Below are 23,634 nucleotides of genomic sequence, written 5' to 3'. Positions count from 1 at the left end.
GTAAGCAGGTTTCTGCCAATATATCCTATATCTGACACACCACACAACCTCCAAGTCTCTACTCCTGCAGTGGGTTTATCTAGCCAGCTAGGCTCCTTGGATTTCATTTGTCTGAAGAAACCCTGGTTCTGATCAAGCATGAATGGTTTTGACATCAAAGCTATTCTCATAGAAATACATGGACCATTGACTTGGTGGGCTGTCATGTCTTGGAATGAGCATTACCACTGGTACTTCCCATAGGCACACTAATACATGGTTGGTGGAGCTATAAATTCTAACCATTCTAACCATTCTAAAAAAAAAATTGGAAATATATTTTAAAAGTCACTAAACTCTTCGTATCATTTGATTCATTAATTTTATTATTAGGCCTATAATCCCAAAGACACCAAAGAAATAGGAAAAAAATGAAAGTGGTACCCATCAATTGGAGAATACTTGAACAAATTATGGTGAATATAATAGAATATTATTGTACCTGAAGACATGATTAAAGGGACAGGTTCAGACAAACTTGGGAAGATTTGTGTAAACTGATACAAAATAAGTACAGTGAGCAAAACAAGAACTATACCCATGCTAAGTAGCTCCATTAATAAAAAATGAATATAATGTTATGCCATAACAACATTATAAGGATAAAGAATTAAGAAAGACTTAAGTAATTAATAATTATTTTTGGCAAACTATGCATCTTCTGAGAGTGAAATGTTATATGTTATGAGACAAGAAGTTTTCAGCCAGGGTCAGGTTAGGAATTTTTTTGCTTAATTAACTATGTACATTTGATACTTGGAATTTGCATTTCTCTTTGAGTTTTGAGGAGTTTGAAAGAAAAAATGGAAGGGAGGGATGTAGCAATAGACTTATCAAAAATGGAAAGAAAAAAAAATAAACAGGTTAACAAAGCACAAAAACAGAAGGAAAATCAATAGGAAAGAGACAAGCAGGAAAGTTTGAGAGTAACATGTTGCACGTGTTGTGTATTTAGAAAGAAAATAAACTATATGTCATGGTACAGAATCCCAGCTACATATACAGTACTCTTTATTTGATCTATTCTATATATGAAAATGCTCATCTTATATGATATTTGTTAAATTCAGATAATAAAATACAAAGCACTGTTCTTTCCCCTTCATCTTTAGTAGGAATTCTTTTTCCCTGCCTATAGGAGTACTTTTTAAAAAAATATTTTATTTTATTTTATTTTATAATAACTTTATATTGACAAAATCCATGCCAGGGTAATTTTTTTTTACAACATTATCCCTTGCACTCGCTTCTATTCCGATTTTTCTCCTCCCTCCCTCCACCCCCTTCCCTAGATGGCAAGCAGTCCTATATATGTTAAATATGTTCCAGTATATCCTGGATACAGTATACGTGTGCAGAACCGAGCAGTTCTCTTGTTGCACAGGGAGAATTGGATTCAGAAGGTACAAATAACCCGGGAAGAAAAACAAAAATGCAAATAGTTCACATTTGTTTCCCAGTGTTCTTTCTTTGGGTGTAGCTGCTTCTGTCCATCATTTATCCATTGAAATTGAGTCTTTGTCAAAGAAATCCACTTCCATCAGAATACATCCTCATACAATATCGATGTTGAAATGTAAAGTGATCTAGGAGTACTTTCTTGATCAAGGGAACTATGTATGCTGGTGGTTGTCCTCTGATGCTGGGGTAGGGAGTTAGCTTGGAGGAATTTCTTATTAATAGAACTAGCTTGCTCTGGTCAGTAGGCAGTGATTGATGATACTTGGTTTACAGAATATATCTGAGATGATGCTTAATCTGAGACCGCCTTAATTAGAAAAAAGGAAGTATAATGAAGGAAGCTAGTGGAGAAAAAATGAAAACAAAGTCAATATCATAAGGAAGTCATGTATGAGTCCTTTAAATGCTTCACTCAGAAAAAAATTTTCTGAACCCTAGCTGTGGACTGATACTCTATTCCTAGTCTATTCCATTCTCTCCCCTGAAATCTACCTCCTTGTAAAAAATCCCCTTATTGTTTGAGCATTGTCCTATCTAGGAGACTAATGTCCATATTATCCAGAAGGTGGGCTAGTGATCTCAGTTATTCCATTTGATGTCAAAATGGCTAATGGCAAAGAAGTTACCTGCAATAATGAGCCAGTTTGGGGAGACCTTCTGACAAGCAGCATGATGGAAGCATGGTCCCTTGTTATTGTTAACCCAGAAATCTTTGCTTATAGGGAATTGACATTTACAAGCTTCCCATTTGTCTAGTGGAGGCTCAGAACGCCATTGCTGATCTCGCAGGTTCTGTTTATGGCGAAGCTTGTTCACATTCAAATGAGACAAGCAGTGGGTGTCGGAGATGTCAGACTTCACAACCTCACACTGTCCGCACACTACACACTATCTGGAATAAAAATACAGATGTACTTGTGAAGTCAGAACAGGATTTCACACCAGGTGAGGCAAAGGAGAGCAGTCTCTATCTCCCCCTACCATATTGTGGAAAGTAGCTTGTATGTGGAGTGAGAAGATAGACTTTGAGGACCTGGCTCTGTCACTTAGTACTCATCCTTAACAGATCATTTGACCTCTCTGGACTTCAGTTTTCTCCTCTACAAAATGGGCTAAAGATTCTTCAACTTTAAAGTCATAATCTCAAGTCCTCTAGGATAGTCAGGCTGGGCAGAAAGGCTCATAAGATCAGAGTCACAACTGGAAGGGACATCCAAAAAAGGAAAAGATGCCAAAAGAGAATAAATGACTGACATGGCGTCATAAAGATAGTAAGTGGCTCAAGTGGGATTGGATAGCAGATTCTCTGGATTCCGCATCCAACACTTTCTATTATACCACCTTGTTTCCTTGTTTCCCCAGAGCTTTCTTATGCACTTACTTTGATACTTAAAATACTGGTTCTCTTGATTCTTGATTCTTGATTTCCTCAATGTGGTTCCTTCTTCCATCAGTGCAGAGTGCAATCCCTCCATGACTTCTAATCCTGAACAACTCTTAATTACATCTTTCTATAAAAACTCTGTAGAATATCAGCTGAGCTTATCCTAGGTTTTTCTCTGATTCTTTTAGCATTCAGTATAGTAGAAAGTGGGTTGTTCTTGGAGTCAGAGTCAATTCTCTTCTCAGACATTTAATGAATTTATTGACATTCTCTGTGGCCATCCCTATATATTCTTCCTCCTCAACTCTACTTACTGACTTTCCCGGCTTTAACTCTTAACTAAAATCCCATCCTTTACCCCAATCCTTCTTAATTCTAGTGATTTCTCTCTTAATTATTTAGTATTTGTAGTTTGCTTTGTAAATTTTCATTTTCATGTTTACTTCTACATAAAATTGTAAACTCCTCAAGGAGCCTGTTTTTGTATGCCCAGTGCTTAGCAGTGTCTGACTCATAGTAGATGCTTAATTGATTGATTTGTTGGTTGGTTGCTTGGCTATTGCCCTTTGAATTCCTTGTGATCTTGGTTCTTCTTAGATTCTCCTATTATATGACTTGATCTCATAATTTCCAAAATTTGGAAACAATGCTAGTTGGAAATAATGCCTTCTAGTTAAAGTTCATCTTCCAATCTGATTCCAGATTGTTGTCCATCTGCAGCATTTGTTTTAGATATTCACAAATATGGATCAATTTAACAATCTACTTGTTAAGTTGTATGGCTTAGTCTTCATAGTATTCACTTTTCATCCATTTTGCTTTTCACATGTAAATGGATAAACCAATCTCTGTAAAATTACTCTTAGACACTTTCAGAACCTACTCGTTATAAGGAATTATTCATAGAATCAGACAATTGAATCTCCACATCATAAGGAATTCTTCATAGAATTAGACAATTGAAAGGACCTCAGAAACCTATAACATCTACAGCAATTGGTCATCCAGACTTTATTTGACAGCTTCCAATGAGGGAGAAACACATGCATTTCACTTTTGTATACCTCTTCAAGGTTAAGCAGTTATTTCCTTATGTATTCCACAAATTGATCCTGATTCTGCTCCCTAGAGCCAAAGAACTAACATAAATCCCTTTTCTATGTGACTGCCTTTCAAATACTTATAAACAAAAATCTCAAGTCATTTCTCCTTGAGATTAAACATCTCCAATTCCTTTACTAATCATCACACAACACACCCTGAATCCCCTTCCCTTTGACAATCCTCTTCTTCTGTGTACTCTCCTGCTTAGAAATATTCTTCCTAAAATTTGGTATCCAGAATTAAACACAGTGCTCTAGCTTGGATCAAACCTGCACAGAGGACAGTAGAATTATTTTTTCTCTGTGTTCAATATTCTGTGCCTCTCTTAGTGTGCCTGAAGATCTAGTTGCCTTATTATGCAACTGACTAAAACTGAGTTTGCTTCATGGGACAGCAAGGTGTTACAGTGGATAGAGTACCATTCCTGAAAGGAGGAAGACTCATCATCCTGAGTTCAAATACAGCTTCAGGTATTTACTAGCTTTGTGACTCTGGGCAAGTCACTTGACTTTATTTGCCTCAGTTTTTGTATCTGTAAAAATGATCTGAAGAAGGAAATCCCAAATAACTCTGTATCTTTGCCAAGAAAACCGTAAATGGAGTGATGAAGAATCAAATATAACTAGAAAATTACTTAACAACAATTTTCAGATCTTTTAAGTTGAACTGCTCCTTCATCTTATACTTGTGAAGCTGATTGTTTTTTAAATCCAAGTACAAGATAAATCTTAAATTTAACCTGATTAGGTTTCATCTTACTACTTTTGGCCCATGTTCTATCCTCTGTCGAGGTCTTTCAGAATTTGAGCTCCATCATCCAGTGCATTAGCTATTTCATCTAGCTTTTAGTGCTTTACCATTTGATCCAGATATACAAGTCACTGATAAAGGTATTTAATAGCATTGGGAGTACAACACTAGAGATGTCCTTCCATATTGGCCTTGCAACATTAATAATCCAATTTATGTCTAGTTCTAAATTCATCTAATTGTGCTTTGGCTAGTGCCTATTGATAGGGGATAGCTCACTGAGCCTGGAGTCAGGAAACCTGAGTTCAAATCCAGCCTCAGATACCTACTTAGCTGTGTGATGCTAGACAAGTCATTAATCTTTGTTTGCTTCAATTTTTTCAACTCCAAAATGGGGATAATAATATCACCTGTTCCCCAAGATTGTTATTATAATCAAATGAGATAATATTTGTAAACTGCTTACTTAGTACAGTCCTGATAAATGCCAGTTGCTTTTCAGTCATGTGTGATTCCTCATGACCCTATTTGAGTTTTTTGTTTGTTTGTTTGTTTAAGCAAGATACTGAAGTGGTTTGCCATTTTCTTGTCAAGCTCATTTTATAGATGAGGAAACTCAGGCATATATGGTTAAGGGACTTGCCCAGAGTCACATGGCTAGTATGTGTCTGAAGCCAGATTTGAACTAAGGAAGGTGAGATTTCTTGATTACAGGCCTGACTTTCCATCCACTGCTACCCTTGATAAATAGTGTTTAATAAATGCTTGTTTCCATTTTTCTTACTTCTAAAGGAGTTCCTTGAAAGATTTCAGCACAAACTTTATTAAAATATTGGTAAATTATAAGTGGAACAATGAATAGAGTGCCAGGCCTGGAATCAGGAAGACTCAAGTCACTTAATCTTGTTTGCCTCAGTTTTCTCATCCGTAAAATGAGCTGGAAAAGGAAATAGCAAATCACTGCAGTATCCCTGCCAAGAAAATCCCAAATGGAGTCACAAAGAATCAGACATGACTGAATTGATGGAACAACAAAAATCTCCCAAGGTGGTTTTGATGATCAAATGAGATAATATTTGTCAAGTGAAGTGCTTAGCATAGAGCCTGATAAATAGTAAGCGCTTAATAAATGCTTTTTTCCTTTTTCCTTTCTTCTACAAGAATTCCACAAAAGACTCCTTTACATACTTTATTAAAAAGTTGCTAAACTCTACGTAAAATTTTTCTCTGATATACCAGTAAACCTGTCAAAAAAAAAGGAAATAATATTAATCTGGTCTGAACTTATTTATTGAAAACACACTAGTCTCTTTTTCTACTTGTTAATGAACCATCCTTTTAATAGTGTCTTCTAAGATATTATCTCATAAATTAAAACAAAGTTCACTGGCCTGTAGTTTGTAAGCTTTACTTTTCTTTCTTCCTTTTTTGGAAATCTCTGTTCTATAGCACCTCTTCCATTCTCTGTGACCTTTCAAAAATTGTTGATAGTTGTTCAGGAATCCTTTGTTCTGATTCTTTAAGAAAACTGCCATGCAGTTTACATGAGCCTCATGACTTCCAAAGTATCTTTCCAGGCTTATTTATTCCTCTTAATGACTGTAATGACTCTTAAAAAAAAAAACAACCCTAAATCCATGTCTTCCTTTACACAGGCTGTCTGCCAAGACTAGAGTACCATTTCCCCTTTTTCTCCTTGGAATCTCCTCCTTCATTTAGTGCTCAATGCTACCTTCCTCTACAAGAGACCTCTCCTCATTGCCCAGATACTAGGGCTGCCTAGAACATTACTATGCATTTGTTCTTAGACTACAAATATAAGACTAGGAGCTGTTACATTTTTGTCTTTGTATATCCAGCACTTAGCACAGTACCTAAAACATAGTAATCATTTAATAAAGGTGTGTTGATTGATGGATTGTAGACTTATCAAGGGCTTATCTTACTATCTAGCAAATTATTTTGCATTTCAAGGCTCCTATAGGTCATTTATTTTTATTTTTCTCTCATTCTGTTTGGAAACTTGATTTGGAAACTTGTTTGGATTCTATTTGGAATTCTTCATGACATTGATGAATACCTTAGGTGAACATATGTCGAATTGTTTTATGCTTCACTTGATGTCAATACTCAGCGGATTGTAGAACAATGTTATGTCTATAGTCACATCTGTCATAGAATCTTGTATAATTTAATATACGTAGAGGAGAGAGTTTGAAGAATCTTCAAAGGTGCATTTTTCTGCTAAGTCTATTGATCTTTAGAAACTAATAAATATTAGATGAATCAGTATTTTATATTTTCCATGCCTTTAAACCAATTATATGACCAGAAAGATGGGGTCTGTTACAGATAATTATTGGAAAATCTAATATATTTTCTTTCCATGTTTTCATCAAATATACCTTCCATGCATGCATAGACTCTTCTCAATATGCTTTATGGTACTAGAAAATAAAAATATTGGTTAGTAGTTGCTGATGGTATCTTTGTTACATTTTGGAGGTGGGTAGCCATCACATCTGTGATCTTTTCCATTCTTTTGAAATTTTTCTATCTTTGAGACATTTTAGAATTCAATTCCTGAGTATCTTAAAAATGGTGACATCTCCACCATCCTAGCCAGTCTCAAGACCATGATGTACTCATCATTCCATCAGAGGACAGGGGAGGGGAGGGAGCTTGGTCATGGCCAAATACAGCTTCTCAGACCCATGGCAATGACAGACAAATAGAGCACAAAGGAGGAATGGGCTAGAGGAAGAAGATGATGTGGGGCTTGTTTAAAAACAGAAAAAAATATCAGATCTGTATATTCCCTTTCACCAGACACAGATTTTCTCTTTGTTTATAATCAGGACCAGCTGCCCTTTCCAACTCAGTCTTCTTAGATACCATTGATTACTTCTACACATAGCACATCAGGAGATAGTATAGCCTAAGAAAGGCAATGTAATGTGGTAGAAAGCTGGCCTTAGAGTTTAAGAAGAATGGGTTCAACTCCTATTTCAAATACTAGTTCTGTAGTCCTGAGCATCTCTAGTCTCATTGAACCTCAAATTCATCAAATACTAATAATACCTACATCACAGAATTTTATGAGGCTCAAATGAGTATTTTTCAAAATTTAAAAAAAGCACTTTAGAAATGCTAATTATTATTATCATCTGTCATGATGACAAATTACAATAGAAACAGAGGAAAATGTATTTCAAATTTTGTACTTCTAGCTTCATTCAATAAATTAATTCAATAAACATTAAATACCTACTATGTGCCAAGTGCTGTTCTAAGGATTAGGAATACAAACAAGAAAGAGAAAAGCAGTCTTTGTTCTTACAAGGAGTTTATATATAATGATTTCATTTGCTAGGCAAGATTTTCTCCTTGCCTGCATTTTTACTCTTTTGTCAGATGCCCAAAATTTTCATTCTTGCACTTCTATAATAATTTGCAATGAGTATGTCTAAACTGGTATTTACCTTGCCATAGTGTCTGTCTGCATGGCAAGAAAAATAAATGTTTGTTGGTTAAGGTAAATTCTACGGTCTTTTGGCCTCCCTGTGGTGCTGACTGCTTCACATCACTTAAAACCTTCTAAGGAATGGTAATAGTGAAATTCAATAGATTTATTGTTTTCCTTTTCTAGTTTTTCAGAGTTGACAGCTTGTTTTAAAAGGTCAGGGAAAAGCTGCTATAATCGCATATGACATCTTCTCATCTTTATGCTTTCTCCTCACTTGATATTGATTTTGACCTCTGCTCTAACAGGTTTATGATCTGACTGAGTGTAGCTGATTTTGAAATGGCTGCTGTATTTGGAAACAGCCATTACTGTCTTTTAAGTAAGCAAAATAGTTGATTTAATTTTTCATATTTTGACATGGCTAAAGAATCTACCATCAAATGTCCAACTTACTAATAATTTGCTTTTCCATATCTGTCAGTCTTTGGACACAGCAAATTCATCTTGTCCCCAGAACTGTATTTAAAGGCTTTTAGCTTAGTAGGACCTATTTGAACTAGCACTTCATTGGTCTAAATTTTGAGAGCCCAGGGACACAAAAAGGCAGTAAAGTAGATGACTCTCTTCTTGGAGAAAGTATTTTTTAAATTCTTTATTAATAGCTTTTTATTTTCCAAATATATGTAAAGATAGTTTTCAACATTCACTCTTGCAAAATCTTGTGTTACAAATTTTTCTCCTTCCCTTCCCCTCCTCTCTTCCCCTAGACAGCAAGTAATCTAATATAGGTTAAATATGTGCAATTCTTCTAAACATATTTCCACATTTATTATGCTGCACAAGAAAAATTAGATCAAGAAGAAAAAAATAAAAAAAGGCAAACACACAACAACAAAAAGGTAAAAATACTATGTTATGATCCAAATTCAGTCTCCATAGTCCTCTTTCTAGATGCAGATGGTTCTCTCCATCATATATGATGGAATTGGCCAGAATCACCTCATTATTGAAAAGAGCCAGAATTGATCATCACATAATCTTATTGTTGCTGTGTATGTTTTTATTAACTTCTATTCACTTCATTTGTCATGAATTCACCTAAGTCTATCCAGGCCTTTCGGAAATCATCCTGCTGATTACTTCTTATGGAATAATAAAATTCCATTACATTCATATACCATAACTTATTCAGCCATTCCCCAATTGATGGACATTCACTCAGTTTCCAGTTCCTTTCCAATACATAAAGTGCTGCTACAAATATTTTTGCACATGTGGGCTCTTTTCCTCTTTTTTATGATCTTTTGGGATACAGGCCCAGTAGAATTACTGCTGGATCAAAGGGTATGCACAGTTGATAGTTCTTTGGGCATAATTCCAATTTGCTCTTGGAGAAAGTATTTTAAGACTTTTGATCTTTTTGACCTTAAAGAGTTGATAATCTACTAGAGATAATAGGAATAGAAAATCCTTTATGAAAATTAAAATCATGAACCGACAAAAGTTTGAAGAGATTTTAGAGATGACCTAGAATTATTATCTCCCCCTCCAAAGAGGAAGAGAGGAGGACAAGGAGAACAAGAATTAGAATTTCTATAGTGCTTTAAAATTTACACTTTACAACTATTACTTTACTTTATCCTCAAAACAATTTTGGGAGATTTGGGAGAGCTGCTATTATAATCTCAATTTCATGATTGAGGAAAATGAAGCAAACAGAGTCACACAGCATCCAGATTGGAATTCAGGTTTTCCTGAGTCCAGGCCTAGAGCACACTTCACTGCTGTTTCTGTTATTTTAATGCAAATGTTTCCCAATTTGTCTTCAACTGAAATCTCCAGACTCACCTCTCCAACTACTTATAAGACATTTTCACCTCAATATCCCATTGGCCCAAGAAATTCAGCACGTCCCAAACAGTTTCATTAGCATAGCATGTTCCTTCTTCTGCCTTCACTACTTATGTTAGCTGCATGACCCCTCTATCTAGTCTACCATACTCAACTCTTTATTCCCTCTTCTTACTCTGACATTAGAGCAGTTAATCAATCAATAAACAAACATTTATTAAGCACCTAATATATGCCAGGAATTATATCACATGTTGATCATATAAGAACAAAAGTCAAAAGGCTCTCTTGCCTTTAAACAATACACATCCAATCATTCCTAAATCTTACCCTTCCCCCACAGTATCCCTCATGTCCATCTCAACTCCTCAACATGATCTATAATAAACTCAGGACTAGTTCCTGCTACCTGGATGAGGATAATAGCATTCTAAATGGTTTCTCAGCTTGTCCATTCCGATGCAGTCTGCAATGCTACTGACATCATCTTCTCAAGTCATAATTCTGCCCCTCCCCAGAAATCATAAATTTCTCTACTTCATGTACTAGGAAAAAAAAATCCTTATAATCCAAGGCTATACATAATCTATCTAGTCTTGTCTATGACTTTTCCCTCTATATTTCAGTCAAAATGGACTAATAACCAGCTCCACATGCTTTACCAGGGTTCCCTACATAATGTTATCTTTTTTGATAACATCTTCCCATTCTTTCTGCCTATTGCAATCCTTCAAGGTCCAACTCAAAAGCCATAGCCTCTATGAAGGTTTACTGAATTTATCAGCTGGAAATTGAGTTCTCCCTCCTTTGAACTCAAAACATTTTGTGCTTCTTTTAAACCCTCCCACATCCTATTTTGTGTCTTAAGAGTAAGTGTATAATACTTTGAAATTTGCAAAGCTTTTCCCGTAGGATATCTCATTTGATCTTCACAACAACCCTGTGAGGTAGGTGGGTCTATTATTAACCCCAGTTTATGGATGAATAAACTAAGACAGAAAGGTTAAGTAGCTTTCCTAGGATAACACCTAGTAGGTATCTGAGGCTAAATCTGAACTCAAACCTCCCTGACTGCAAATCCAATGCTTCTGACTACCTTTATAGATAGTTATATGTGTCTTATCTGCATGATTAGATAGGCTATCTTTTATTTATCTTTATGTTTTCCCCAGATCCCTTCCCCACCCCGAGGCCAGCAGAATAGGGACTTAGTAAATATTGAGTCTCTGAATTTACTGGAGAGATTCCTATGTTAGTGTATTTAGGCTGGATTATACAGGTAAGAGTCTGGAAGAAAAGAGATCAATGAAGAGGTTATTAACATAGACTAGGTGAGAGGTATTGAGGACCTCAATGGAGTGGCGATGGTAGAATAGGAGAGCAGGAGACTAATTCAAGATCTGGTTCATGGGCTTAATCAACAGTATGTGGTCTTTGATTGCTTGTGGGATATAAGGAGAAGGAATCAAAGTTAATTTGATTAGAAATAAAATAAAAATTAAAAAAAAGAAAAAAATAGAAAAAAAAAGAAAAAATAAAATAAAAATCCTAGTCTGATTGACTAGGAGGATAGCAGTTTCTGGTGTTCAGGTCACAAGGGTTACAAAAATCATAACATTTCATCACTACTCAAACTAGGGAAGGGCATAGCTTTGTCCCATGGTACCAGTATTCCTGGGGTGCACTTCTTTACCATTGCTAAAGTCCAGCCTACTGTTCTCACTTTACTATACTCTACATGTCCTGAACGGTCCCCAGAATCCTCTTCACTCCCCAGAATCATCTTATTGTGGCACATCTTTCTCTGAACTCACTTGGTCATATTCCCTCTATTGAGGTGTCTATTCCCCATCTGCTGTCTCCACAACCTCTGTCTCCTTCAGACAACTGGAGGATTGGGGATCATCAGTTATGCTGTGAGGCAAGGAGAGAGGCTCTTCAAGTGGCCCTGGTCATTTGATTTTATTTCTCAGAGTATCAGCAAATGACTTTGTTTCAGGTACAAGAATTTCTAACTATAACTCTGCACACAATCCTTATTCTTCATGAATCTACAATCTAGTTAGAAATGTGGAATAAATGTACCTGAAACACAGATCAACAACAAGAGTTAAATAACAGGAAAAAACAATATTACACGAGATATCATTGATGATACAATAGGCAGCAAGTATTAAATGTTTGAGTTCAATAAAAGGGGAAATTAATGAAGACCTCAAGAAGGTGGACCTTGGTGGACAAAGGAATATTTGGAGAGTCAGAGGAGTAGAATGAAGTATGAATCAGAGAGGACACTATGGACCCAGGTCCTGAGTGGAGTGGGTAGTAGGCAAAGGCTGTTTGTAGGATGGAGGGACAGGGGCAGCTACATAACTCCTTCCTCTTCCCTGTGTGAGTTCCAGTTTCTGCATGGAGCAGTGACTTCTCACGCATGAGACTTCTCTTGACAGCTTCTAGGCTGGAGTGGCAACAAAACAAATGTAAAGAGAAAACAAGCACTTTACAAGCATCCTTTAGAAGAGGTTGTCGCTGAGATTTGCAGAAACACTTCAGGCAGCGCTCACCAGGCAGGGGCCTCTTACTGCTCCCACAGCGCCCAGTTCCCATCCTCCTCACCAGGCAGGAGATTTTTAGCGCTCCCATGGTACCTCGCTCCCATCATTCTCCCCAGGCAGAAATGGGCTCTTCAGATGCACCAATTGTTGCTGTTGATTTCAAATTAAGCACCCTCTTTTCCCATACTCCACAGGGATTTCACCAAATTCAGCTCCAATGTCTCTGAGCAATGTTGGCCCACCAATGCCTTGTTACTAAAGAAATAGGCCAATTCTTAAGCCTATAATCATAGATTTTCAGGAGTGGAAGGTATCTTTAAGGGATGTAGTATAACATTCTCACTGGGTGATGAAATTGTCCTCTCTGATCTCCCTGATAGGAGGTGATCCAACTTTTGCTTTTGTTTGCATATATTTATTTGCTTGTTGTTTTCCTAATATATTTTAAGCTCCTTGAGGACAGGAAGTTTACTTCTTTTTGTATCCCCAGTGCTTAGCACAGTTCCGGCACACAGTAGGTGTTCAATGTTTCCTATCTCCAGGGAAGAGACACTTACTATCTGTTTGGTGTAGTGAAGAGAACATTGGATTTGAAAAAAATGGGTTCAAATCCTGGTTCTATTACTTATTATTTATGCTGTTACTACTTTGGACTAGTCACTTTACTTCTCTCTACTCCAGTTTTCCAATCTGTACAATGAAAGGGTTGGGCTAGATGATCTCCAAGGTTATGAATCTATCATCCTACACTCTCCCAGAATAGCCCATTCTTTTTTTTTTTTTTTTTTTTTTTTTTTTTTTTTTTTTAATTTAATAATTACATTATATTTACACTCATTTCTGTTCCGATTTTTTTTTCCCTCCCTCCCTCCACCCCCTCCCCTAGATGGCAAGCAGTCCTTTATATGTTGGATATGTTGCAGTATATCCTAGATACAATATATGTTTGCAGAACCGAACAGTTCTCTTGTTGCGTAGGGAGAATTGGATTCAGAAGGTATAAATAATCCGGGAAGAGAAACAAAAATGCAGATAGTTCACATTCGTTTCCCAGTGTTCTTTCTTTGGGTGTAGCTGCTTTTGTCCGTCATTTATCAATTGAAACTCAGGTCTCTTTGTCAAAGAAATCCACTTCCATCAAAATATGTCCTCATACAATATCGTTGTCGAAGTGTATAATGATCTCCTGGTTCTGCTCATTTCACTTAGCATCAGTTCATGTAGGTCTCTCCAAGCCTCTCTGTATTCATCCTGCTGGTCATTTCTTACAGAACAATAATATTCCATAACATTCATATACCACAATTTACCCAGCCATTCTCCAATTGATGGGCATCCATTCATTTTCCAGTTTCTAGCCACTACAAACAGGGCTGCTACAAACATTTTGGCACATACAGGTCCCTTTCCCTTCTTTAGTATTTCTTTGGGATATAAGCCCAATAGAAACACTGCTGGATCAAAGGATATGCACATTTTGATAATTTTTTGGGCATAATTCCAGATTGCTCTCCAGAATGGTTGGATTCGTTCACAACTCCACCAACAATGCATTAGTGTCCCAGTTTTCCCGCATCCCCTCCAACATTCATCATTATTTTTTCCTGTCATCTTAGCCAATCTGACAGGTGTGTAGTGGTATCTCAGAGTTGTCTTAATTTGCATTTCTCTGATCAATAATCATTTGGAACACTCTTTCATATGAGTGGTAATAGTTTCAATCTCATCCTCTGAAAATTGTCTGTTCATATCCTTTGACCATTTATCAATTGGAGAATGGCTTGATTTCTTATAAATTTGAGTCAGTTCTCTATATATTTTGGAAATGAGGCCTTTATCAGAACCTTTAACTGTGAAAATGTTTTCCCAGTTTGTTGCTTCCCTTCTAATCTTGTTTGCATTAGTTTTATTTGTACAAAGGCTTTTTAATTTGATGTAATCGAAATTTTCTATTCTGTGGTCAGTAATGGTCTCTAGTTCATCTTTGGTCACAAATTTCTTTCTCCTCCACAAGTCTGAGAGATAAACTATTCTATGTTCCTCTAATTTATTTATAGTCTCGTTCTTTATGCCTAGGTCATAGACCCATTTTGATCTTATCTTGGTATATGGTGTTAAGTGTGGGTCCATGCCTAATTTCTGCCATACTAATTTCCAATTATCCCAGCAGTTTTTATCAAATATTGAATTCTTTTCCAGAAGTTAGGGGCTTTGGGTTTGTCAAACACTAGATTGCTATAGTTGACTATTCTGTCTTGTGAGCCTAGCCTTTTCCACTGATCCACTAATCTATTTCTTAGCCAATACCAAATGGTTTTGGTGACTGCTGCTTTATAATATAATTTTAGATCAGGTACAGCTAGGCCACCTTCATTTGATTTTTTTTTCATTAATTCCCTTGAGATTCTCGACTTTTTATTGTTCCATATGAATTTTGTTGTTATTTTTTCTAGATCAATAAAATATTTTCTTGGAAGTCTGATTGGTATAGCACTAAATAAATAGATTAGTTTAGGGAGTATTGTCATCTTTATTATGTTCGCTCGGCCGATCCAAGAGCACTTAATATTTTTCCAATTATTTAAGTCTGACTTTATTTGTGTGGAGACTTTTTTATAATTTTGCTCATATAATTCCTGACTTTCCTTTGGTAGATAGATTCCCAAATATTTTATGGTATCAACAGTTATTCTGAATGGAATTTCTCTTTGTATCTCTTGCTGTTGGGTTTTGTTGGTGATGTATAAAAATGCTGAGGATTTATGGGGATTTATTTTGTAGCCAGCTACTTTGCTAAAATTATGAATTATTTCCAATAGCTTTTTGGTAGAATCTCTGGGGTTCTCTAGGTATACCATCATATCATCTGCAAAGAGTGATAGTTTGGTTTCCTCATTGCCTACTCTAATTCCTTTTATATCTTTCTCGACTCTTATTGCCGAGGCTAGTGTTTCTAATACGATATTAAATAATAATGGTGATAGTGGGCAACCTTGCTTCACTCCAGATCTTACTGGGAAAGGTTCCAGTTTTTCCCCATTGCATATGATGCTTACTGATGGTTTTAAATATATGCTCCTGACTATTTTAAGGAAAAGTCCATTTATTCCTATGCTCTCAAGTGTTTTTATTAGGAATGGATGTTGGATTTTATCAAATGCTTTTTCTGCATCTATTGAGATGATCATGTGGTTTTTGTTTGTTTGGTTATTGATATAGTCAATTATGTTAATAGTTTTCCTAATATTGAACCAGCCCTGCATTCCTGGTATAAATCCTACTTGGTCATAGTGTATTATCCTGGTGACAATTTTCTGTAATCTTTTTGCTAATATTTTATTTAAGATTTTAGCATCAATATTCATTAGGGAGATTGGTCTATAATTTTCTTTCTCTGTTTTCAGCCTACCTGGTTTAGGTATCAGTACCATATCTGTGTCATAAAAGGAGTTTGGTAGGACTCCTTCAATCCCTATTTTTTCAAATAGTTTATATAACATTGGAGTTAATTGTTCTTTAAATGTTTGGTAGAATTCACATGTAAATCCATCTGGTCCTGGGGATTTTTTCTTAGGGAGTTGATTGATAGTTTGTTCTATTTCTTTTTCTGAGATGGGACTGTTTAGGATATTTACTTCTTCCTCTGTTAGTTTGGGCAAGCTGTATTTTTGGAGGTATTTTTCTATTTCATTTAAGTTGTCGAATTTATTGGCATAAAGTTGGGCAAAGTAACTCCTAATTATTGCTCTAATTTCCTCTTCGTTAGTAGTGAGTTCTCCCTTTTCATTTTTAAGACTAACAATTTGATTTTCCTCTTTCCTTTTTTTAATCAGATTTACTAAGGGTTTGTCTATTTTGTTGGTTTTTTCATAGAACCAACTCTTAGTTTTATTAATCAATTCAATAGTTTTTTTACTTTCAATTTTATTGATCTCACCTTTTACTTTTAGAATTTCAAGTTTAGTGTTTGACTGGGGGTTTTTAATTTGTTCCTTTTCTAGCATTTTTAATTGCAAACCCAATTCATTGACCTTCTCTTTCTCTATTTTATACAAATAGGCCTCTAGAGATATGAAATTTCCCCTTATTACCGCTTTGGCTGCATCCCATACATTTTGGTATGATGTCTCATTATTATCGTTTTCTTGGGTGAAGTTATTAATTATGTCTATGATTTGCTGTTTTACCCAATCATTCTTTAGTATGAGATTATTTAGTTTCCAATTATTTTTTGGTCTACTTCCCCCTGGTTTTTTGTTGAATGTAATTTTCATTGCATCGTGGTCTGAAAAGGATGCATTTACTATTTCTGCCTTACTACATTTGAGTTTGAGGTTTTTATGTCCTAATATATGGTCGATTTTTGTATAGGTTCCATGAACTGCTGAAAAGAAAGTGTATTCCTTTCTGTCTCCATTACATTTTCTCCAGAGATCTATCATATCTAGCTTTTCTAGTATTCTGTTTACCTCTTTGACTTCTTTCTTATTTATTTTCTGGTTTGATTTATCTAATTCTGAGAGTGCAAGGTTAAGATCTCCCACTATTATAGTTTTACTGTCTATTTCTTCTTGCAGCTCTCTTAGTTTCTCTTTTAAGAATTTAGATGCTACCCCACTTGGTGCATATATGTTTAATATAGATAGTGCTTCATTATCCATGCTACCCTTTAGCAAGATGTAGTGTCCTTCCTTATCTCTTTTAATTAGGTCAATTTTTGCTTTAGCTTGATCTGAGATCAGGATGGCTACCCCTGCTTTTTTGACTTCACCTGAAGCATAGTAGATTTTGCTCCAACCTTTTACCTTTAACCTGCATGTATCTCCCCGCTTCAGGTGTGTTTCCTGTAAACAACATATTGTAGGATTCTGGCTTTTAATCCATTCTGCTAACCGCTTCCTCTTTATGGGGGAGTTTACCCCGTTCACGTTTATGGTTAGAATGACCAATTCTGTATTACTTGCCATCTTGTTAACCCCGGTTTATGCTTTCCTCCCTTCTTTCCCCTTTCCCCCCTTCCAAGTATTAAGCTTGTGAGCACCCCTTGCTTCTCACAGCCCTCCCTTTTTAGTGTCCCTCCCCCCGCCTTAGAGTTCCTCCCCCTATCTTACCCCTTTCCCTCCCAGTTCCCGTATTCCCTTCCGCTTAGCTTATTCCTTCCCTTTCCACTTTTCCCTTCTCACTTTTCAATGAGATGAGAGAAGTTTCACCATAGATTGAATATGTCTTAAGATTTTTCACTTAAAGCCAATTCTGAAGGCAGTAAGATACCCACTATATTCATCCCCCTCCATTCTTTCTCTCAGATATAATAGGTTTCCTATGCCTCTTCATGAGATGTACTACCCCCACTTTACCCTTTTTCTGGTACAATGTCCTTTCCACATCAATTTCTAGAACAAGGTATACATGTATTCTTTATACATCTATATAGTCAAAATATAGTTCCCAAGATTAATCTTTACCTTTTTAGATTTCTCTTGAGTTCTATATTTGTAGATCAAACTTTTTGTTAAGTTCTGGTTTTTTCATCAGAAATAGATGAAATTCACTTACTTCGTTGAATGTCCATCTTCTTCCCTGGAAAAAGATGCTCATTCTCGCTGGGTAAGTTATTTTTGGTTGCATACCAAGTTCCTTAGCCTTTCGGAATATCATATTCCAGGCCCTTCGATCTTTTAATGTGGATGCTGCCAGATCCTGGGTGATCCTTATTGTGGCTCCTTGATACTTGAATTGGGTTTTTCTAGCCGCTTGCAATATTTTTTCTTTCACCTGAGGGTTCTGGCATTTGGCCACTATATTCCTTGGTGTTTTGATTTTAGGATCCCTTTCAGTGGGTGATCGATGAATCCTTTCAATGTTTATTTTTTCCTCTGTTCCTATGACTTCTGGGCAGTTCTCTTTGATGATTTCCTGGAAGACAGTGTCCAGGCTTTTTTTTTCATCATGTTTTTCTGGGAGTCCAATGATTCTCAGATTGTCTCTCCTGGATCTGTTTTCCAGGTCTGTTGTCTTCCCCAGAAGGTATTTCACATTTTTCTCCATTGTTTGATTTTTTTGGATTTGCTTGACTGATTCTTCTTGTCTCCTCGAGTCATTCAATTCCACTTGTTCAATTCTGATTTTCAGTGAAGTATTCTCTTCACTCACTTTTTTAAAATCTTTCTCTAATTGTCCAATTGAGTTCTTTTGTTCTGTGGAATTTTTTTCCATTTCGCCAATTTTGTTTTTTAGAGAGCTGTTTTCTGTTTCCAGTTCACTAATCCTATTTTTCAAGGATTTTACTTCTTTATCCACTCTCTCTTTAACTTTCTCCAGACTCTTTTCCCATTTTTCTTCTAGCTCCCTTGTGAGAGCCTTTTTAATCACTTCTATGAGGTTCATCTGTGCTGAGGAACAGATGATTTCCTCCTTTGGGGAATCACCTGGGGACTGCCTGTTTTTAGTCTCCTCAGGATTTAGAGTCTGCTCTCTATCTGTATAGAAGCTGTCAAGGGTTAAAGTCCTCTTCAGCTTCTTGCTCATTCTGTCTATTAATCAGAGATAAACTACCAAAGAAAAACAGAAAAAACTGGAGTCTTTCTTTGGGGGGGGGGGCTGGGTGTGTTATCGAGCTTCCTCTACAGACTGCAGGGGGAAGCAGTGAGGCACTAGCAGGACTGTGCTGCGCCTGCGCTCTGAGATCCCAAAGCGTGCTGAGTCACTGAGGGGGGGGAAGGGGGGGGGGGCCAGGTCCTGAGAGACTCCAGCTGTTTGGGGTTGTGTTCTTCAGCCCCGGTGTTTTTAGCTTCTCTGCTGGGCTGTTGACTTGCTGCAGGTTCCAAACCTGTAGCGAAGCTCTCCCCGCAGAGACGGCTACGATCACTCCCCACCCCCTCTCAGCTCTGCTCCCGTGCTCTCACTGCCGCTGCCCTCAGCCTGCGCCCGATCTAAAACCGCCCCAGCCCTCCAGTAAAGACAGACCTTTCTTGGCGGATCTCAAGGATGGCTTCTCTTGGTAACTATTTGTGGGTTTTTTTCAGTCAAGCATTGATTCAGAGGCTTGTAATGAAGTGGATAGTGAGAGAAAGCGCGGAGCTTATGCAACTGTGAGCCTCCTCTCCGCCATCTTAACCGGAAGTCCCAGAATAGCCCATTCTTATATTTATTTTGACCCTCAGTTTATCCCCTGGTATCTGCTACCCATGAGTCCTAGCTAAGCCATCTGAATCTCTTTCCTACTTTCTCTTTCCTACAAAAAAATTTTCTGCACATATTTGAAGACAAGGATTATTTCACACACACATAAGCAACCACACAATGCATATATTCCATCTTTTTTTTTTCTTCTAGGTTTTACTACCTAGAAACATAGGTTCATTTCACCGCTATTTTTCTAGAGACCCTGGCTCTGTTGACAGATCTTATTTGGAATTTTAGACCCTAAAGGGCAGGTGGGAGAGACCAAATGGATTGATAAGAGATATTTTAGTATGATAGTGGAGCCCACTGAAGCCCTTTCCATCAGATAATGGGGGGGTAGGAGCTACAGGACACACCTGCTTCCATTCATTGGGCCAGCTCCAAAACCAAATTAACAAAATCCTTTAATACTCTCCTGTATCCCTAAACTCCCCAGTAGCTTCATTATGCCCAAATCCTGAAACTATCCTTGTTTGTTAAGGCTAAATGTCCACCTGCACTGCCACACGCTTCAAGTGCTTGCTGAGTTGGGCATGGTTATTGCATTTCAAAATGTTTTATGGAAGTTACCAGCTATAAAATAAAATAAAAAAATGCTTCTCATAAGTCTGTATAAAATACTTCTACCCTAGACTCATAACTCACAGTGTGTATGATAAGGTGTGCTCTGCTAGCTCACCAGACCTTGTGTTGTTTCTTTGTCTGTAGCGGATGACGCCTGTGGTGGGACCTTGAGGGGCCAGAGTGGTATCATCTCCAGCCCGCACTTCCCCTCTGAGTATGGCAACAATGCTGATTGCACATGGACCATCCTCGCAGAGCTGGGAGACACCATTGCCCTGGTCTTCATTGACTTCCAATTGGAGGATGGTTATGACTTTCTGGAAGTCACTGGGACAGAAGGCTCCTCACTTTGGTAAGAGTGGTACTTTTTTTTTTTTTTTTTTGGCCTTTTTCCTTCCCTCCATGTTAATTTTTAACAGTGGAAATTTACTGCTCCCACATCCCTAGTCTCCCTTGAACACTTGTACCTGCAGAGAAATGTCACGGCTGGCAGTTAGAGATACTATTAAAGTGTTCTAAGTACACGGTAATGAGAAATCACTGCATATTTTTTATAGCCCAGTTAAATTTTACAGTGATTGGTGTCTGATTTGAAGCATGTCCTTGCTGAAAAATTTCAGGATGGTCTCCACTTGAGTAATTTGCTTTAAAAGAAAGGAAGGAAGGAAAGAAAAGAGAGAGAGAGAGAGAGAAAGAGAGAGAGAGAGAAGGAGAGAGAGAGAAGAGGAGGGAAAGAAAAGAGAGAGAGAGAGAGAGAGAGAGAGAGAGAGAGAGAGAGAGAGAGAGAGAGAGAGAGAGAAGGAGAGAGAGAGAAGAGGAGGGGGGGAAAAGAGAGGAAGGAAGGAAGGAAGGAAGGAAGGAAGGAAGGAAGGAAGGAAGGAAGGAAGGAAGGAAGGAAGGAGAGAAGGAGAGAAGGAGGGAGGGGAGGGATACAGAAAGGGAGGAAGGAAGAGAGACATAGAAAGAAAGAAAGAAAAAGAAAGAAAGAAAAAAAGAGAGAGAAGAAAGAAAAGAGAGGGAAGAAAGAAAGAAAGTAGAGGGAAGAAGGATGACAGAAAGATAGAGAAAGAAAGAAGGAAGGAAGGAAAAGAAGAAAGGAAAAAACAAAGAAAAAAAGGTAACAAAAAAAGTCTCAATCACTGAACTTGGAAAGGACTCCACTAAAAGAATTTGAACTCTTGCCCAGATTCCGGAAAATACATTATCCCTTTCCATCAGCTTTTACACTTCTGGCAGTAATTTGAGGCTAAAGTGGTATTTGTTGTAAACTCCAAAATATTGCCCATGGAATTAAAGAAGTAGCATGCTATAGTGAGATCCATTCATAGGATCAGAGATTTAGAATTGGAAGGGACCCTAGAATTTACCTAATCTAACCTCTTCATGTTACATATATGCAAACAAGCCAGGCTTTGGCTTGATGTTCTAGCATTCTGACTTTAACCTTCTTCCCATTGTGCCACACAACCTTTTGGAAAGTGCTGTGAATTTGGATTCAGAGGACCTGGATTTAAATCCAGGGTAATGTACTTCTTACTTGGGCTGGGAACTGGCACAGTGTTGTGTGTTGGATCGGAAGACCTGAGTTGAAATCCTTCCTCAAGACACTAACTAGCTGTGTGAATCTGGTCAAGTTATTTAATCTCATCCAGCTTCCGTTTCCTCATCTATAAAATGGAGATAAAAATGGCATTTACCTCCCAGGTTGTTAGAGGATAAAGTGCTTTGTAAACCTTAAACTAAGTGCCAGCTTTAATCATCCTCATCCTCATCATCACTTGTGTGACTTTGGGTAAATCTTGTTACCTCCAAAGTTCTTCATCTGCAAAATGTGGGAATTGGTTTCATTGACCTCTTCCAGTTCCATAACTATGCGACTGACAATGAATTGTCCCTCACCTTGGGTTTGAGAAGGCAGAGTTCATTCACTCCCTTCTGAAATTCTGGTACTCACTCTTATTGGAGTACTTTACCCTTTACTAATCATCTCTCATTCCTGCCAGGATCAATTTCCTACCATTTCCTCCTTGGTAAAGTGGGGAATCACTATTTTTAGCCTAAGAATTCATAGCATTATCCTCAGAAGCAATCAACCAAGTTAGGGTTACAATAATAATAAGCAAGTTAGGGATGTAAACTATGCAGTGCATTGTAAATATAAAGAGTGTCAAGACTAATAAATAATTCAGACTGAGTTCTGGAACAAGAGTGCTGGAGACCAGAGGCATCCAGCATGCTGTGGGCAGGCTTACATTACAAATCAGTTAAAATGTAATTCATTGAAAAATACTTAAAAATAAATAAAAACATAAAAGAATATAGCTAATGTTCATATGTGATTTTTTAAGTCAATGTGCACCTGTATCCTTATTTACATCTTAGTGGCCTTAGATTCTATTTGAATTTGACACCCCTGCTATAGAATACAGTACTAAGAGTTCCTTGCTCATGTTAAATGATAGGATTGTAGATTTAAAGACAGAAGGGACTGAAGTTTCCATCAAGTTCATTCCTCTCATTTTTCAGATGACAAAACTGAGGGAAACAAAAATTAAGTGACTTTCTGAAAGTCACACAGCTAAGAAGTGTCTGACAAGATTTGAACTCAGGTCTGTTCAAGCTGAGTTAAAATCTGTATGCTAATCTCTGCATCAAGTAGCTGCCCTTGATGTATAAAAGATGTTTGTCAAATTTAATCAATGTCTATAGATTGCTTTAAGATTTCCAAAGTGCTCATTTGATCCTCACAACCCCATTATGAGATATACATTTTAGCTCTGGATATATCATTTCAATAGAGAAGAGAATTCCCTTTACTCATGCCATTGTATGTGCCTATGAGAAAAATAGTACAGGTATAATTATGTTCATTTTGCAGATGAGAAGTCTCTCAGTGTCACAGAGCTAAGAAGGTTTTGAAGTGAGTTTAGCCTTCTTTGGTCAGTTGTTGCTACCCTAGAACCATAAGAACCACATCTTTGATGTGAATTTGAAAGGGAGCTTAGAGACCACTAAAGACAACTCGATCACTTCACAGATGAAGAAACTGAGATAAAGTGAAGATATTAACTGTCTAGTCCAAAGGTAAACAGCTTTTAAGTGTTTGAGGTAGGATGTGAATCCAGGCCTTTCACACTCCCAAATCCAGTACCCTTCAGTACATTGATACTCTTGGGAGACCTCTCTTAGGGAAATGATCAGACTCAGGCTCATCCGATTTGGGATGACTAAAGGATCTCAATCAATCACCTTATTGGGAGGTCCCTCAATAAATC

General features: G+C 37.1%; 1 protein-coding gene across 1 annotated transcript in view; it reads left to right on the top strand.

Annotated features, from left to right (window-relative positions):
• Positions 1–23,634, top strand: part of CSMD2 (CUB and Sushi multiple domains 2) — a 1,001,023-nt gene that overhangs the window by 406,570 nt on the left and 570,819 nt on the right. The window contains exon 5 of the mRNA XM_051987630.1: positions 20,504–20,711. Within this exon, the coding sequence (XP_051843590.1) occupies positions 20,504–20,711 (208 nt within the window). The remainder of the gene's footprint in view (positions 1–20,503; positions 20,712–23,634) is intronic.

The sequence above is a fragment of the Antechinus flavipes genome, chromosome 3, assembly GCF_016432865.1.
Source record: "Antechinus flavipes isolate AdamAnt ecotype Samford, QLD, Australia chromosome 3, AdamAnt_v2, whole genome shotgun sequence".
NCBI classification, from domain to species: Eukaryota; Metazoa; Chordata; class Mammalia; order Dasyuromorphia; family Dasyuridae; genus Antechinus; species Antechinus flavipes.
This window is presented reverse-complemented; position numbering and strand designations above follow the sequence as displayed.